This window comes from Phascolarctos cinereus, unplaced genomic scaffold (genome assembly GCF_003287225.1).
Source record: "Phascolarctos cinereus isolate Bilbo 61053 unplaced genomic scaffold, phaCin_HiC Scaffold_9;HRSCAF=440, whole genome shotgun sequence".
NCBI lineage: Eukaryota > Metazoa > Chordata > Mammalia > Diprotodontia > Phascolarctidae > Phascolarctos > Phascolarctos cinereus.
Genome location: NW_027556402.1, coordinates 3,331,949 through 3,351,349, shown reverse-complemented (window position 1 = coordinate 3,351,349; position 19,401 = coordinate 3,331,949). Strand labels below are relative to the sequence as shown.

General features: G+C 46.2%; 1 protein-coding gene across 5 annotated transcripts in view; it reads right to left on the bottom strand.

Moving 5' to 3' along the window:
• The window catches only part of TNKS (tankyrase), a 216,500-nt gene that overhangs the window by 42,002 nt on the left and 155,097 nt on the right, over window positions 1-19,401 (bottom strand). For all 5 annotated transcript variants that reach the window (XM_020976782.2, XM_078148240.1, XM_078148241.1 and 2 more), the window contains exons 9-13: window positions 18,206-18,327; window positions 16,785-16,876; window positions 16,609-16,687; window positions 13,639-13,810; window positions 9,432-9,511 (exon numbers count right to left, since the gene is read on the bottom strand). In XM_020976782.2, the coding sequence (XP_020832441.1) occupies window positions 9,432-9,511; window positions 13,639-13,810; window positions 16,609-16,687; window positions 16,785-16,876; window positions 18,206-18,327 (545 nt within the window). The remainder of the gene's footprint in view (window positions 1-9,431; window positions 9,512-13,638; window positions 13,811-16,608; window positions 16,688-16,784; window positions 16,877-18,205; window positions 18,328-19,401) is intronic.

Below are 19,401 nucleotides of genomic sequence, written 5' to 3'. Positions count from 1 at the left end.
CCAATGGTGAAGTGCCACAAGAAATTCTAATCATGAATCATTTGGAGAAGCAGGAGGAGACCTCTCAGCTAACTCAGGCCTGCCAAAGGATTTCGGGCGGCCCAAAGAAACATAGAGGAAATCCTCCGAGTGAAGCAATAAGCCCCAGCAGCAACAAAAATATAAACGCAGAGAACAGAGGGCAGAAGAGAGAACCTGAATGCCCCTTCTTCGCAGTGACTAAGCAACGTGCCCAGTCACGTTGTACTTCTATATGTGTCTGTGGGTTTTCACGAGCCTTTCTTCTTCATTCTTTGTTATAAGCAACGGCTCCCCGGTAGAGGGAGGAGTCACGACTGCACGTGGAGACACAGGCGTCCACACAAACCACACCGTCCAAACGGCTTCCCTCCATCTGGCACAGGCGCGCAAAGACCACGAGGAAAGGGCTTGGGCTGGCCGGGGGGTGGGGAGGGAAGGGTCATTGTTCGCAATCCCTCTCGTACCCTGCTTTAGACCAGAGGGGAAAGGGAGAGGACGAATGAAGGAAGAAAAGCCACAGGAGCATGATGAAACCCAGAACCTCAGGCACACCCAAGGGAAGAGGAAAGAAGACAGAAGCTCTTCTCAAGGGCCTTCTACGTGCCAGGCCTCGGCTGACCACACCAACGAAACACGGGGCAACTGGAGGAGGGGCACCAGCCTCTGAAGAATCTGGGCTGATTATGGACTCATCACACAGGAAAGACCTGACACTTGGGCTGGATGCACAGCGGTGGGAAGAGAAGCAGAGTCCGTTACAGACAAGGGACACACGCAGTACTGAGGCTCTGGGGAGGTTGTGGTGCACAATGAATAACACCTGGGGAAGCAGTCCGAGCCATACCATTTATTAGCAAAATAGGCATAACACAAGGTTCTCTGGAGTCACTGCTAATTCCATCCCCACAGGGGAAGCCCCTCCCTACCCCAGAAACCAAAGTGAGGAAACTGACGGACCCACGTGGACGCCATCTTGGGACTCCATTCTGGATCTAGCTCAGCTCACTTTCTATTCAATTACAGATCTAGTCCAACTCTGATCTAGTGAGAAAACTTTCTTGCATTGTTTGAACCTCGGCCTGTGCTGCTGGAAAGCTGGACCCCTTCTCTCTGCTGCTCAGAGACCCTTAACTGGGGACGCAGGTTATGGTGAACAGAAACTCAACCAGATTTGAAGACTCAGGCCTGGGGTTTTCTCACAGTTACATATCTCAAGCAACCCATAGGTCTTACCTGAAAACTGGCCCCACACCGGTCAATCGGTTACTGCTTCCGTGTTCCTTTGATTGAATACAGATATCTGGAAGGACTGGGCTGCTTCCTTCTCTGATTTCGGGGAGCTGTACTTGTTTACTCTCTCTTTCCCAACCTGGAATGTCCCTAATCTTTCCTCCCGCTAGAAATCGGATCACCTAATCTCATATCCGGCTTTGTAGTCTGCTTATTGTCATCTTTTAGTGCATAAAGATCTGTCTCCTCCTATATTCAGGGCCCAGTACCAGAGCTGAGGAGGCCTGGACCTGACTGGTCACACTCTCGGCACACATTGCTTAATAAACCAACATGCTCAGAGGTTCAAACCTTGGTTTCCTCAGTCAATTCACAAGACTCGAGAAGTACCTGTGATGGCTGAAGAAGAGCCAAAATGTCAACTCGACAAGATCAAAGGGTGCATGTGAAGGGGATCAGTATACAGGGCTGGCAGAGTAACAGGCCGGGAGCCAGCCAAGAAAGGCTCTGAATGCCACGTGCGTCAGTTTGCATTGAATCCCAGAGGCAGGAGGGAGCCAAAGAAATTCTTTGAGCAGGAGAGCGACCCGGTAAGATCTGTGCTTTAGGAAGATTGCTTTGCCAGCTGTGAGGAGGAGACCCATTAGAATCAGGCTGCTGCAGAAGTCTGCGTGAGAGATGCTGAGGGCTGGACCAGGGCAGCAGCCATGGGAGTGTAGACAAAAGATACTGTGGGAACAGGTTCAACAAGACTAGGCAACTGAACGGAGACGCAGGGGAAGGGAGAGGGGGAGCGACCAGGAGTCAGGTGAGTGACAGAAAGAACAAGCAAGCTCTCTTCTGCCTCTTCTGCGTTGAGGTGATTATGTCTGAAATGTCCAAGAGGTGGCGGGTGAGGCAGGACTGGGAGTCAGAAGATGCTTAGGGGAAGGGAAAAAGCAGTTATGAAGCATGCACTACGTGCACCGTGCTAAGGGGTTTACAAAGAGGACCTCATCTGACCCTCACGACAAGGCTGGGAGGCAGGTGCTGTTGCTATTCCCAATTTACGGCTGAGGATTATACAAGACCTGCAGAAGCAGCCAGGGGAAGAGCGGACCACGGGCAGACTGAGAAGGCAGGAGCCCCACCTCCAGCTCTTTCCTGCCCAGGGACACTGGGCCTGTCACGTAATCGAGGGATGTTGGGAGGGTCAGAGGGAGACAAGGTCCAGAGACTACTCTGCAAACCCTGATGATGATCACTGACATTCTTCTAGTGCTTCAAGGTTTGCCATGATACACACGGAAGGGTGCAATGCTGAACTGAATGCCTGAGCCCTGGACAAAGCACTGAAGAAGGCAATCTTCAAAAAAGAGCTCACAGTAAGAACTGGCCAGCTAAACACCACATAAACTTTTGGGCTGCCTTAAAAATCCTGATGTGTAAAAGAACCAAGTGGTCAAATATTACACAGTCGAGTCAATCAATTTTCATTGAGCCCTCACTATGTGCCAGGGACTGTGACAAGGAATGGAAAAGGGTCTAACTTTTCACTAAATAGACTGATGGAGGACTTGTGATTTCTAAAATACTAACTTCAGAGAATGTACAGATGCATCTGTTACCACGACTCGGTCCATACCATCTGTAAACAGGACTTAACTGTAGTTGAAAGTGGTACATTTAGAAGATAAGAACTGGAAACTAGGAAAATAAAATTTACCGCAAGTTTCTCTGATAGAAACCTCATTTCTCAAATGTAGGAAATGGAACCAAATTTATGAAAAATAAGAGTCATTCCTCAGTTGATAAATGGTCAAGGGATAGGAACAGGTAGCTTTCAGAAGAAATCAAAGCTATCCCTCCTTACATTTAAAAATGCTCCAAATACTACTCATTAAAGAAATGCAAATTAAAACAACTCCGAGGTATCACCTCACACCCACCAGAATGACTAACATGACAGAAAAGGAAAATGACAAATGTTGGAGAGGATGTGGAAAAAACTAGGATTCAAATTCACTGTAGGTGGAGTTGTGAACTGGTCTAATCGTTCTGGAGAACAATTTGGAACTATGTCCAAAAGGCCATAAAACTGTGTATATCCGTTTAGCCAGCAAAACCACAACTATCCCAAACTAGGTCTGTATCAAAGAGAAAAGGACCTATTTGTACAAAAATATTTATAACAGCTCTTTTCATGGTGGCCGAGAATTGGAAATTGAGGGGACGCCCGTCAAGTGCAGAATGACTGAGCAAGTTCTGCATACGATTGTGATAGAACACTATTATGCTATTATACTACTATACTATAGTGTTTTGTGCTATAACACTGTTAGAAATGATGAAGGGTGTGGTTTCAGAAAAACCAGGGAAGTCTTATATGAACTGATGTAAAGTGAAGTGAGAAGAACCAGGAGAACAAGATACATAGTGACAGCAATACTGTAACTATGATTAATAAAAGACTTAACTACTCTGGTCACTACAATGATCCAAGACAAATCCACCTCCAGAGAGAACTAATGAACTCTGAGTGCAAACTGAAGCATTTTTTCCTTTTTTTATTTTTCTTGCTTTTTTTGCAACGCGTTTAACACGGAAATGTTTCACACGACAACAAATGAGTATCTTATTTCTTTTCTCAATGAGTGGGGGAAGGGCTGGAAGCAGGGAGAAAATCTGGAACTGAAAATGAAGAGAGAAAAAAAAATCAAACCTGAGGTAGAAGCAATACTCTGTGGAGAAGCAGGGCTTTTGCTTCTCCTGTTTTCTTCCAGGGTTTTATTGTTTCATTGTGTTTTTATTTTATTAATTAAGAGAGCACACAGAACTACTGAAAGGAGTCTCTGTGGAGTAATGAAGCCAGACTGCAAAGGGCTGTGAGATCTGAGGAAGAGGATGTGATGAGGAGAGCAGACAGCTTTTCCTGGAAGCTGGGGCTAAGAAAAGAAGGGCAGCTATAGCACAAAAGCTTGAGGGCTGGCGAGGTCCAGCGGCGGGTTTTAGGAATGGGGGGAAATCGGGCAGACAGGGAGAAAGTGACGGTGAGAGAAAGGGAGTGGATGATAGTGGAGGCATTATTCCTGAGGAGACAGGAGCAAAGGGATTCGAGGGTACAGAAAGAGGAAGCCAAGACGGCAGGAAGCGACAACTTTACATAATGTCTCAATTCAAATATGGAACTGCAGAAACCAATAAAAGGTCACTGATACACTCCTCCACCCTAAGACAACTCAGCAGGTTGGCACAAGAGGTTTGTGACACTGACCTGGAGCAGTCTGCGGAGGCTCAGCCCAGAAATAGCACGGGGATCAGACAACTGGTCAAAAAGACGTTACAGGAAACTATCTGCTGGCTAGGGATGCAGCCGGCACTGATGGGCAAACTCTACTGCCCATATGAAGTTCTGGGTCACAGTTCCAGGGTGTGGAGGGCCACTGGGTGGTCAGTCACCCCCAAGCAAGGACAAGAGGAATGCAGGAGAACAGAAGCCCTGGCCACAGTTCCAAGCGAGGATGAGTACTAGCGCTTATAGCTGCAGGGGATTAGGGGTCCAGAGCACAGACCAGGAAAGCAGTAACCACACCCCTCCCAGGATCATATCCCCTTGGAAGCACTGAAAACTTGCAAACTTCTGGAACTATCTTTGAAAACAGAAGCATGAAAAATCCTGAAGCTTGGGACAGTGCCTCCCCAACCCCCAGTGAGCAGAGCCCAACTTTAACATAAAGGTCAAAGTTAACAAGTAGCCTGGAAAAATGAGGAAACAACAACAAAAAAAGGACTTGACCATTAAAAGCTACTAAACTGGCAGAGAAGACCGAGACACAAACTCAGAATTCAATAATATGAAAAAGCTATGACCAAAGCCCTAAAGCAAAATGCTGAGAGGAGACAAACCCAACAAGAATTCTTGGAACAGTTTGAGAAGAGATAAGAGTGGCATAGAAAAAATTGGGAAAAGGAATGGGAGTGGTGCAAGAAAATCATGAAAACAGAATTAGCAGCTTGGTAAAAGAGCACTCACCCCCCCCCCAAAAACTGAAGAAAATTACACCTGAAAAAAACAGAACTGGCCAAACAGTAAAAGCACAAAAATCCACTGAAGAGTAGAATTCCTTAAAAAGTAGAGCTGGCCAAATGGAAAAGGAGGTACAAAAATTCACGTGGGAAAATAATCCTTAAAAATCAGAATTGGGCATATGGAAGCTAGTGACTCCATGAGACATCAAGAAACAATAAAACAAAGTGAAAAAATAAATTGAACAAAATGTGAAATGCCTCATTGAAAAAAAACAATTCACCTGGAAAACAGATCCAGAAGAAATAATTTAAGAATTACTGAACTACCTGAAAGTCTTGATCAAAAAAATAGCCTAGACATCATATTTCATGAAATTATAAAGAAAAATTGTCCCAATATCTTAGATCCAGAGGGTAAAATAGAAACTGAAAGAATCCACGGATCACTTCCTGTAAGAGTTCCTAAAATAAAAACTTCCAGAAATATTATAGCCAAATTTCAGAGAATAACTGATTAACAATACAAGTACATAGAACTGAAAGACAGCCTGGAAGAACAGAAGCAAAAATCAATAATGTTAAAAAGAAAGAACGCTGTGTTGACAAAGCTGATAAAAATGGCAATATTACTATATTATATCTATCTATCTATCTATCTATCATACAATATTGGAAGAATTGTAGGAAGAGAGGCATGCTGAGGCATTGTTGGTGGAGCTGTGAACTGATACAACTACTCTGGAAAGCAATTTGGAATTATGCAAATAAAGCGGCCAAAATATTTCATAACCTTTGACCCAGAGAGTCCATTAATAAGAAAAATGTTCCCTATATACATCTACATTTTTATAGGAGCACTTTTTGTGATAAGCAAAGATACGGAATAACAGAAGCAGTGGAAGTATAGTCACATATCACAGGTCAAGGAGAAACTATTGTAAGGGGCCAGAAAGAAACAATTCAAATATTGTGGATCCACAATAGACAATGTATTTCACATAAGGATCACATGAGATTTGGCAACTTCCACATTAAAAGAGCAGAGGATTTAGAATATGATATGCTGGAAGGTAAAGGAGGTAGGATTACAATCAAGAATTACCTACCCAAAATAACTGAATATAATCCTTCAAGGGAGAGAACTGACATTTAATAAAAGAGAGGACTTTCGAGCATTCCTGATGAAAAGATCAGAGCTGAACAGAAAATCTGACTTCCAAATACAAGACTCACAAGAAGGACCAAAAGATAAACATGAAAGAGCAATCACAAGCGACTCAATATAATTGAACTGTCTAATTTCCTAAATGGGAAGATGATACACATGGCTCCTGAGAACTTATTAGGGCAATCAGGAAGTTAGACAGAGAGCATGAGAGTTAGCCGATTATGGTGGGATAATCTGAAAAAAAAAAACAAAAAAAACACGAATGGGTATGAAAGAGGGATGCACTGGGAGAAAGGTGGAGGGAGATGTAGAATAGGGAAATTTTTCTCAAATAAAAGAGGGGTGCAAGGAAGAGCTTTCACAGTAGAGGGGGAAATGGTAGAGGTGGCAGGCAATATTTAAACCTCACTGTCATTGGAACTGGTTCAAAGAGGGAAGAATATACACACTCAACTGGTTATAGAAATCTATCTTAACCAATGAGGAAACAGGAGGGGAAGGGAATAAGAGATATGGGCTGGGGAAGGGGGAGAAAGATAAAAGGGAATGTGGACTGAGGGAGGCAGTGTCAGAAGCAAAACAGACTTGAGTAGAGAAAGGATAAGAAGAGGGAGAAAAGGATAAACAGAAGAAAATAGGATGGAGGGAAAAATACAGTAATCATAACTATGAATGTGAATGGGATGAACTTACCCACAAAATGGAAAGGGATAGGAGAATGTATTAGAAATGAGAATCCAACAATATGTTGTTTACAAGAAACACACTTGAAACAGAAAGAAATACACAAAGTTAAAATAAAGGGCTGGAGCAGAATTCATTATGCTTTAGCAGAATTAAAAAACAGGGATAACAATTATGATCTCAGACAAAGCAAAAGAAAAAAAAAGACCTAATTAAAAGAGATAATCAGGAAAACTACACTTGGCTGAAAGATACCACAGGCAATAAAATAATAACAAATTTTTTTTACAGCAAGTTTCTTTGATATAGGGCTCATTTCACAAATATATAGGGAATTGAATCAAATTTTAAAAAACAAAAGCAATTCCCCAATTGATAGTCAAAGGATATGAATGGGCAGTTTTCAGAAGAAATCAAAGCTATCTACAATCATGTGAAAAAAATGCTCCAAATCATTGTTCATTAGAGAAACGCAAATTATAACAACTCTGAGGTACCATCTCACATCTATTAGAAATAATAAACGCTGGAGTGGATGAGGAAAAATAATATACTGTTAAAGTCAGCTAAGAGGCAAAGTAAATAGAGCGCTGGCCCTGGAATTGGGAGGATCTAAGTGCAAAGCCAACTTCAGACGCTCACCAGCTGGGTGATACCGGGCAAGTCACGTCAGCCTATTTGCCTCAGCTGCCTCCTCTGTAAATGAGTTAGAGGAGGAAACGGCCAACTATTCTAGGATCTTTGCCAAGAAAACTCTAAATGGGGTCAGACACAACTGAAACAACTGAACAACAACAAATAAGAAATGGGGGGGGGGTGTTTCCAAAAACACAAAACGAAACATGGTAAAGACCTATTACGGACTGATGCAAAATGAGGTGAGAAGACCCAGGAGAGCATGGTGCACAGTAACAGCAATGCTGTGATGACAATCAATTGTGAAAGACTTGGCAATTCTGATCAATACAACGATCTAAGACAATTTCAAAGGACTAATGATAAGAAAAATCTATCCACCTCCAGAGAGAGACCTGAAAAATGCTGAGGACAAACTGAAGTAGAATTTTCTCACCTTTGTTTCCTCTTTTTTTTGGGGGGGGGAGGGGGGTGATTTGGCCAATATGGAAACATGTCTTGCATGATTTCACATGTATCATTAATATAATTTTGCTTGCCTTCAAAGTGGGTGGCATAAGGGGGGTAGGAAGGAGAGAATTTGGAACTCAAAATTTAAAAGGAAAAGCATGTTTAAAATAAATAATAAATTTGGATTAAAAAAAGGGGAAGTGCTGGCCTTCCCAAGGAGAAAGGCTGTTTCTTCATCAGAGGCCTTATGCAAGAGACCAGGGGCTGATGTTAAGGGGTTCTGAGATCCAGAGAACTGAAGAGGGCAGAGCTAACTGCAAAGGATTTCTATTTTCTCAGCAAAGTGGGACACGAAGTCTTCTGCTGAGAGGGCAGAAGAAAGCGGCAGTGTGGGAAGCTTAGGGAGACGGCACAAGGTCTGGAATAGCCACTGGGGGATGTGATAGTGAACCAAAGGAGAAGAGTCAAAGTATTTAGAGACATCCTAGATCAGGAACAATTCAAAGAGAGATGATCTGTACCTAAGGATCCCTAGAGGACACATACTGACTTAGTTGTACAATGTAATATTCATTATGTTCTACTGCGTTTTTATGAATTTTGTAAAATCTTTCCCAATTACAATTTAATCTAATTCAAGCCACACTTGGGAGTGTTGTAGGCCACATGTTTGAGGCTTCTGTTCTTGATGGTATATTAGGCAACCAATTTGTTGTGAATCTAATCAGCAGGGTCTTATGACTTCCCCTAGTACTGGTGTTTGCCAAGAAACAAGCAACATCAGGACAAGGGGGTGAGGGATTCCAGAGCAGAGAATGATAGAACACTGAAGTGACTAACTCTAGGCTTCCGACTGGGAAGGAAGTAAAGTGAAGTCATCAGAGCAGGGGTGAAAGCCTGGGAGAGTATGGAGGAGTGGAGGAGCTCTAGCTAGCAGGGGATGAAAGATGGGTACAGGAGGGTTGAGGGTGGTGACTCCTCGCCACACCATGGTGTTGGAGGCGCAGTGGGGGAGGAGGCTATGGGATCTGGGTGTTGGAAGTTGAAATTCCCTGTGTCAAGATCAGGGAATGGAGTGAGGAGGATGACTGAGCCCAGTACTGAACTCTCTGGGAAAGGAGGGGAGAGAACACCACGGGGGCTGGGAGGTTGCAGCGCTGAGCAACGGTAAGCAACTACAGGGCGCTCGGTGGCACCCTGCAGGAGCGAGCTGCCAGCGCCTCTTTGTCCTTACCTTCACAGTTTCCAAGTCTCCTGCTTTGGATGCCTCTAGGAGCCGGTAGTCAACATCTGACGTGCGCACAGGTGTACTTTCTGTAAAACAGATGGGGACAAGCTTGAGACAAGGAAAACCGAGAGAAGAAGGGCCGCGGAGGGTGCCAGAGACACAGACATTCTAGCCCCCTGTTTGGTAAGTCCCAACACCTATGGTGACCTTGAGAGTGGCCACGGTCCGGGCCTGAGCAGGGCCTTGTTTTCCCACCAGACCACAGACACCATTCCCTTCTCTATGATCTCACCTCTGCTCTCAGCTCTCCAGGATGTGGCCTCGTGACCGGTCAAGGTTATACTTGGAACACACTGTTTGGACAAGAACGTCTTAACAGAAGCCTTGAACGATCTGTCACTCAACCTTGGAGACGTTTTTCACATTTCCTAGTGATTTATTGTATAACTCCTCCAGCATTTGTTTTTAAATTATCCAATGATAACACAGAGAAATTACTGCTAACCATAGCCCATGATGGGCCGGCAGTGTTCGGTGCCAAGGAGAGAAATGCAGAAGTGAGATGGTCTCTGCCCTCAAGGTGCTCATGTAGTACTGGAAGACAGATGCCTGTTCACAGGTAAGTAAATACAGAGTGTATTTTTAAGAATTAATCAGCAACAATTGGAGGGGGGATGAGGGCACTATGATATGAGAGGATTCGGGGAGATAGTTTGAAGGAGCTGGCGCTGGAGGGGATTCCCAGAAGTTGAGAGGAAGAGGAAGGGCAGGCCTCTGGCGCTGAGGCACAGGGAGGCAGGAGGTGGAGCATCATGTCTGGGAAGGAGGAAGAAGGCCCATTTGGTCAGGGTTGGGAATGTAGGAAGGGGAGTCAGATGTGATCCTCCTGGAAAGACAGTCTAGCACTCAAGCCGACAAGAACACTGCTGCTGACCGTCCAGATGAGAGTGGTGAGGGCCTGCGTTTGGATTAAGAGATGCTGAGGAGAGGAGACTGACAAAGCTAGGTAGCCATCTCAAATACGGGGCACATGAGTATAAGACAGACAGAGCTGGAGAGCCTGAAGAACTGAGAATTCTCACAGGACATTAGTCTGGGCACGTCTAGGTAAATGGGGCTGAACTCCACAGGAACGGGCAAGTGTGGAGAAGGGGTGGCTCTTAGAGGAAAGACACCCAGGTCTGTTTTAGATACTCTTGGTAGAGATGCCAGCCAGGCTGGCAGCTGGAGGGGCAGGCTGCAGAGGGCTATGCATCTAGAGCCTGGAGGGACATACCTCTATCCACACAGGTGTGGACCACAGATGGCAGATGAAGTGGCAATGGTGCTTCTAAGGATGGCTCCCACAAGTAAGAACTGCACAACGCCAGAGTCTGATTAACCTCCGGGAGGAGAGAGTACCCAGAGGGGACGGGTAACAGTCCATCATCAAGCATTTCTTAATCACCCACACCATACACCCGAGGCACAACCGTGAAAACAGTTCAAGGAGCCTACCGTCCACACGTCTACCCATGAGTACACACTAAATAAACACGAGCTAATTTTGATGAGCCTGGGAACAGCCTCCCAGAGAGCAGCGTCACGAGGCAGAAGGGACATGGAGTGTCACGCAGAGGCAGCAGTGAGCAGGCCTGTCTTACTTTACACCCCGCAAATGCGTGATGAGGAATGATGGTAAAAAGGCTGGCAGGGGCCTGGCAGTGCACCAAAAGGGTTTTGTATCGCATCTGGGGCTCGGCAGTGGCCTCAGGGCCTGCCTATCATCCTCATTCAAAGACACTGTCACGACCCGCTGCTAGTTTCCTGTGTTCTCAGGAAGGATGCAGCTCTAGAATCCTCTTCCTTCTCCCTTCTGCCTTGTAGAATGCCTGGCTCCCTCTTGAGGAAGACGCTGCTGGGGCCAATGTGGCTCGTCTGTTTGCACCGTGTATGCAGCTCTCAGTGAAGCTGTTACCTCCCCCATCAGAACGTAGGCCATAGGGCGCACATATACCCAGTGAAGAGTAAGTGTCTGCTGACTGATTCTTCCTAAAAGTAGTAGGGAGCCACAGAAGATTGCTGAGCAGGTCTGTGACATGGTCAGACCAGAGCTTTAGAAAAATCCCTTTCATACTTTTATTAGGGGATTGATACAATAATAGTTATAGTGGTGCCACAGGCAGAACAGGAGGTGGCTTTAGGGAGATAGAATGAGTTGAGTTAAAAATGCCTATGGGACATCCAGTTTGAAATGTCTAATAAGTGGTTGGTGATGCAAGACTAGGGCTAGACATATAGACACAGAGAGTGACATTCATAAAGGTAATTAGACCCATGTGAACTGGTTAAGTCATCAAGAGAGGAAAATACCAAGTACTGGGGGGGTGCTCACAATTAGAAGCATGGTACGAATGATGATCCAACAGAGGTTGAGGGATGGTCAGACAGGAAGAAGACAAGTAGGAGACAGTGGTGTCAGATGCCGAGAAAGGATGTGAGTCTCCAGAAGGAAAAGGTGGGTTGGGTGGGGGTCAACAGTCTGGCAATCAAGAGATGACTGACAACTCTAAAGAGAGAAGCTTCAGGTGAGTGGTGAGGTCTGAAGGACAAATGCAGAGGGCTGAGAGGTGACAGAAGTGGAGGTGACCAAAGACACAGCTTTCTCTAAGGGCGTGGCTGTGGAGAGAGGGAGGTGAGGTACAAAGCAACAGGCTGGGAGGAGGTCAGGACCCAGGGAAAGTCTCCAAAAGGTGGCCGACACTCGGGCATGGTTTCAGAGAGCAGAGCAGAGGTGAGCAGAACAGAATAGAGATGGAGGGTGGCTGGTGAGATGGGCCCTCCACCAGTGCTCTGAGCAAAGGAATAACGAAGAGGGGACAACTTCACGGAACGTGGAGGTGGAGAGAAGCGGAGGATTCACAGGGGACACCTTTTTTCTAAGGGGAGGGAGGAGGAGAGAGCCACAGAGAAGGGCGGCGTGTGACCATCCATGAGGGAGGGAGGGAGGAACAAAAGGATTCCCTTCTAGCAGTGATGAGCAAAATGGCAGCACAAGCTGGCAATGTCTGAATGGAAACAGAGAGCGCCATCTGTGTCATCTGAATGCTTAGGATACCCCGAGGGTGAGGCTCCGGGTGTCCCATCCCTAGGATAATACTTGTTAGAGCAGCCAACCACACAAACGGAGACTTCAATACCTCCAGGATCCCTGCTCCTTTCACCTTTGCACATCTAAGAAGAGGGGACGCATATGAGTCAGCACGTGCACATAAACACACGTTAAACTTCTAGCGTTCTCTAATGGTGCAGGCTACGCCGGTCATGTGGCTCTGACTTCTCAAGTCTGTGGGTAACTTTGGATATGGAGATACGTTCAGTTGACAGCCAAGGGTATTTGATCAGATAGTTCTATGTAGAACTACCAATGTTTCTGAAACACACCCCACGTGCTGATCTACTAGACTGAGATGATGAAATCTGGTTTTAGCTACACCTGGGAAAAAGGAAGACACAGAATGGTAGCTTCCTATCTCTAAGACTGCAAGGATGACCTTGTTCTGATCCCATCCTCACTAATGCACAAGATCTCTGCTGTCTTGTTTTCATGTTAATATTGAGAGGGAAAGGTACACAGACATCACTGTGCATATGTATGTACCTACCAAAACAGATGTGTAGCTAAGGCATGTTGGAGAGCTGGGGGTGGGGTGGTTCTGAGCATGACAATGATTCCCACCAATTTCTTCACTACTTTAAGATAGTGCCACATGGCGGCTCCAGTATGGGCCTCAAGGTCAGGAAGACCTCTACAGATGCAAATGACAACTTCTCTTCAATTCAGCACAGGGTCTTTCAGAGTTGTGGTGGTGTAAAAATTTAATTTTTAAACTAAAAATTTGGTAATGAGTCTCCCTTCCCACTCACAAAATATTTCTGCTAAGATTTTCTTTACTGGTTTTAATGGGAATACTTCTATTGTTTCTCCACTGATGGTTTCAAACATATTATTTTGTATCACCTTGTAGAATATTCCCACATTAACTTTTCTTTGAACTGAAGATGTACTGTTTACTTCCCTGGTATTAAAGATGGCAATAAAGAGAAATGGAAAGCCAAATTAAAGTGGGAGACACTTATGGCCCCCATTATCATCCAACAGCATCAATGTGGTGGACATCGGCAGCACAAATGGGGGGGGAAGGGAGAGCTAAAAAGGTCTCCTGGGACTCACCACTTAGAATCTGCTGCACGGCTTCGTTTCCCATCTGGGCAGCTGTAAAACCTTGTAGGGAGATGATGGAGGGGTCAGACCCATAACTCAGCAGGAGGCGGCAAGTCTGCAAGTGGCCTGCCAAGGCCGCTCTGTGCAAAGCCGTCTGACCAAGTGTGTCCAGTGCATTCATCTGGAAAAGCATTAAAATAAAGCATCTCATGTTCTCTCCTTTCTATTTTCTTCTCAAAGGGCCTTTTATTAGAAAAGAAATAACAAAAGCTCCTTGAAAACCACCCCAGAAATAATTTCACAAACAACTACAGTTCTAGTGTCCAGACCAAAGAAAATGGAATTAATTAATCTTTTACCACCTGGAAGCACTTGATATTTCTAGGATTATTGTTCATTATGAGAGAATCATAAGGAACAATCATAATGCTTTCCAAAATCATTTAAAAAAAAAATAAAAGTACAACCAACTGAACTGAGAATGACTAAATATTCCTTAACAATTCCATGATTCATCATCTGAAGAACTGTCCAAGAGAGAACTACTGAGCTGGTTTGAAGACAGTGTTTAGCATCTGAGCCATTCGCATACTGATTTACTCTGTGGAGAACAGATGCAGAAGAGCAGCCGTCTAAGCATGCCGCCTCATCCCTCCCTTTATTTATTTATTCCCAGCCGCCCACCGACTTGTGGAGCTTTTCCCCACTCCCTTTCTCAAAAAGATTCATTCTAAGGGCCAGGCTTGGGCCCGCCTTCTCTCTTCCACACAAAGACTTGGGAGACGGTGAGTGCCGAGACAAGGTGATGCTTCACCAGCCTGGGAGGAATGGCCGGCACTGTGGACTCGGAGATGAGGAAACTTTCCAAAGGGCGTGGAAGTGGATTCCTGCATCAATTCCAGAAGCTACTCACTAGGAAGGCAGTGTGGTTCAGAGGGAAGCCGAGATCTCGGGATCCCAGTCTTGGAGCTGCCAGGGCCTTGCTAGGTACCAACAAGTCATCACTGAGCTCTGGCTGAAGGCTGGTGGGCAGCCTGAATGCTCAGGAAGCCTTTCCTGGCATCAAATGCGAGTCGGCCCCTGTGAAGTCTGCAAGCTGACCCTGGGGGGCTGGGCATAGCGGCGGCTGCTTCTTCTTCCAGGGACACCTCCATAATTCCTTCAACAGGTCTCCATGCTGACATCATTATCATCTCAAGAGACTCCTAGAATTCCCTACTGCCTCCAGGATCAAGCACAAAGTCTTCTGTTGAGTTTTTAAAGCCTTTCCCATCCTGGCTTTCTGGCTTCCCCTTCCCACACACACACACACACACACACACACACAGAGAAGGCTTCCACCTCTCGCCTCTTTGCCTTTGTTCTTAGCTGTCCCCCACGCCTGGAAGGCTGTCCTTTTCCTCTCTGAAGACTCAGTTCAAGCAACAGCTACTACGTGGGTATGCTTTCCCATGGGCTACAGTGTTGTGGGATTCGTGCGCTGTGGCGCACTGGACAAGAAGCAGGCGGGACAGCAGGCTAGCCTGGGAGTGAGGAACATGTGGATTCCAGTTCTGTTTCAGATGCCAACGGCTCTGGGACCAGAGTCAAAGGGAAGGCCCCTAATCTGCGGGTGACACAAGAAATGCTTCAAGAGGACAGGCTAAAAATGAGTAGCTGATTCAGGTAGTGAAGGATACACCAGGAGGACCCCAAACACATGAAATCACACGTCTGGGTATGTCACAGAACCCCCCCTCACCCCCACCCCCACCCCAAGGGGAAAAGATACTGAATTTTTGAGCGGCCAATAACGCTGCTGACTGATACTGAGCTCAGAGTTTGTGAAGAGTCTCAGGTCTTTTGAAAAAGAATTGCTTATCTGCCACGTGGAACTTGTCAACGCATTTCAATAAACACTTATTAATGCTCCTTATGTACCAGGTGCTGTGCTAAGTAAGTACTGGAGATACAGGTAAGAATAAGAAAGACTAGACAGTCCCTGCCCTCAAGGGGCTTACAACCACACAAAATGCTCTACATATAGGCACATTAAACCGAACATGATCACATCAGGTTCATCTTTTCAGACGGTCAAGATCCTCCAAAAAGAAAACTGTCCTTCAGGGTGCTCGTTATCTTCTCCCACGCAGGTCCCCTGATAGGCAGAGTGCCTGGCACACAGTAGGCACCCAATAAATGCTTATTCCCTTCCTCTTTCCTCTACTGTGTAAAACCTCTCATTAATGTTAGAGGGTAGGGAAAAGGTAGTCACTTGATTAAGAACACAGCAGGGTAAAATCCCTAATGAGATTCCATATGCTAACCTTACCCACTCAATATGCATTTGCTGGTTGATATTTTAGGAAAATGCACCTCTTCTGACAGAGCTTGGGAGACTCGCAGCATTGGGATTCCCACTGTCCAGTTTACTGTGGTAGTCCTGCGGGCTCTAATACAGCCAAGGTCGTTTTGCTTTGTTTCCTCAGCCCGGGACAAAAGAACAGGTTCCAGGAGTCCGTGTCCTGCTTGACTTGGAAGCTTGGAGGACAAGCCTAGCTGCGGACTTGTTCAACGAGGCCCCGGCTGCTGCTCAGCCTCCTTCGGTCATTTCTACTGTTTTTACAGAGTCCTTTCACTTCTTTCTCAAAAGGACCTTGAGGGCAGTCAGTCCCCTGGGCATGGCAGGTTCAGGTGCCTGCCTGCCAGCATGTACTGGTAAGGACCATCCAGCACCCCTGCAGAGAGGATATTCTGAATCCATAAGAACAGCACGGAACGCAGCTCACACTCCAGCAGGGCCCACAGAGGGGGAACAACCTGGGCACATGCCCAGAGAAGGACTGAATGCTTACGATGGTCACTGCCAAAGGGGCGCCTGCTAGGTCAGGCCTTTGCTTGGGGACAGCAGCTTGTGCAGGTAGAAATCGGTCAAGGGAATTCCCACCCCCAGAATCCTGCAGACACGACTATGGTCCCCATGTGCATAGTGCACCTCACCTTGGCTCCGTGCTTGTGCAGAACCTCGATGACATCGTTGTGAGCTCTTTCAGCTGCGACATGCAGTGGAGTCATGAAGCTGGATGGGGAATGGAAGAGTAAAACGTCACCACGAGTAAAGTGGGGGCCTGGCTCTTAAGGGCTGAAAAACACAGTGAACGGTGAAGTCAACCTACTCTTTGTTCTTCTCATTCACATTCGCTCCTTTCCGCAGTAAGAGCTCTGTCACTTGCTTACGCTTGGGGTGTAAGGAGGCCACAGCACAGTGCTGGAAGACAAAAGCAAAGGGGGATCGAGGTTAATGCTCATCTTTCTTTTGAAGACCTGGACCTCACTGTTCTCCGTCCCTAGCTAAAGCCTCAGCCATATTCCAGATGCCACAGTAAACGTCATCGGAATGCCTTAGAGGTGAACGTAAAACTAAGACACAAAGACATCAGAGCTAAAAGGGAGATCTGGGCTAGGCTGGGCTGATATATGTGCTTTCTCCAGTTTACAGAGGAAGCAGCTATACAAAAATGAGGTTAACTCAGGAGAAGAAATTGTGTAGCTAACTGTCACAGGCTCAGGGGTTCACAGATTTAGAGCTGGAAGGAACCTCAGAGGCCTTCCATTCCAGCCTTCTTGCTTCTCATTATGAGGAAGCTGAGGGCCAGAGAGGCTGGAGGGCCTGGCCAGGGCCCAGGCAGTGGGGGTCAGCGGCAGCAGGACTGAAGGCCAGGCTCTGTGATTCCAAGTCCACAGATGACTTCCAGGATCTCAAGCTAGCTACTCCTTCCAGAGGAGCAATCATGACGACACCGAAGACCTGTTTAGAGCAGGCCCGACACTCCTTGGCTGTGACACAACGGCTGACGTCTGTTCTGTTGAGGCCATCTTGAGAGGCTGAAATGCCCCCTCTGCTCCCAGGCCAGACAGCAAGTGCTGCCCAGCCCCGCAGGGAAGGGGAATGCAAGCCTCGTCAGCGTCGGGCTTCGTCACCACCTCTTGGGTGGGCTTTATCAGGAGCTGTGTACTGGAAGGCTTCCATCAATTGACTGGGGCTTGATACAGCTTGTCAACCTTCTTCTCCACTTGTGGGACTGATTGATTATTAAAGAGATTACACATGAGCTTCCACAAAGCTTCTGAAGACGAGGTCGGAAACATATTTTGTGAGTGAATGGAAAGAAAACTAACACCAATAGTCACTGAAACTGAAATGGAATTAATTTACTCAGATTAAAAGAAACAGCCTGATATCTACTGTCTAAGTAATCTAACTGGCTAATTCAAAAATTCACATGGATCCTCCACATAAATCAAGCCTTTTCTGCATGTTTATGAAAACACTACACTTATTATAAAACAAAAAGCTAAAATGAGCTCGGACCCAGAGCCGGGGAAAGTGTCCCAAAGGCGAAGCTTGGTGACTGCTCTGGACACAGCATTCTTTTAATTTCTGGGAAGAGGCCCAACAAGGTCAGTCGTCTTCCTAACCTACATATCTGCTCTTGAAAAGAAGCTGAGCGAGGTGCCAAGCTGCAGACTTGAAGCTACCTCTGTGACAGTCCAGCCTGACATACATCAAAGGAGTGAAGTAGCCGGAAGCACTCACCAGAGCTGTCTCGTGAGACTGGGGCTGCTTGAAATTGATGACCTCCAAAGCGAGTGTCTTTTTGACTTTGGCCAGGTCTCCTTCTCTGGCTGCTTGGAGTAAAGAGTGACCTTTAAATTCATCTGTTAACAAAACAAAGGTTCACAAAAAGCAAGGTTAAAGCCAAGCAAATGAGATGGCTGATCACTGCTGAAATTAAATAGGAGAAATGGACCAACACCACCCCCTCTTTGTGTCAGTCATAGTGCTATGAGGGTTATGAGTGGAGGGGTGATGGAACGTGGGTACAAAGAATGAAACAATCCTGACTCCTAAAAAGCTGTTTACATTCTAAGAGGGAATGGGATTGAGGTGCGGAGACACAGGGACTAAGTGATCACTTTCAATGAAACGTGAATATTCTAACTTGAGAGGTATTGGGCAATTCCATAAAACTGATCATTTCCAAAATCATTTAAGGCTTCCACAGAATAGGATATTTATGTAGCAGAAGCAAAAACCATTTTATGTATGTATGTATGTATGTATGTATGTATGTATGTGTGTATGTATGTGTACACACACATATATACGTACACGTGTATGTGTATACACGCACACACACGTGCGCGTGTGCACACATTTTGTAAAATTGGAGAATACACTGAGCCCGCCCCACAGCTGACCAGCTACTCCCCATGTAGTGCATGTGAAAAGTGGTCACTCAGCTTCAAGGGCACTTCTTCTGTCTCAGGTTCCAATTCTTAGGAAGTTTATCCTAAATTAGCCTCTTTTGTTTCACAGATTTGGCACTGCGAGCACAGGGAGTAAGTGGCAGGGACAGGACTTGAAGCCATGGCCTCTGGCTCTAGCAGGCCCCGGCCATGACAGCTTCCCTGCTGAACACCTGCCAGCCAAGGCCCCCTCCAACAGCATCTCAGACACTGCAGGTAAAGCTCCACAGGAATGTCAGCAGTCATTCCCAGGAGGGGGACTACAAGAGGTCAGTCAATCATGAGGCCTGCAGCCTCTCCTTTCCCATGGCTTTGTTCTCAGGCTCCCTGAAATCTTCCTCCTCATCACACTGCCACCGCTCTACTCCAGGCTCTCAGCAGCTCTCCCTCACTTGGACCACAGCCGCCTGACTGCCCTCTCCCCACACCAATCCAAAGCCGCCCACGTGTTTTCCCTAAAGCTCAGGTCTGACCACGGCCCTC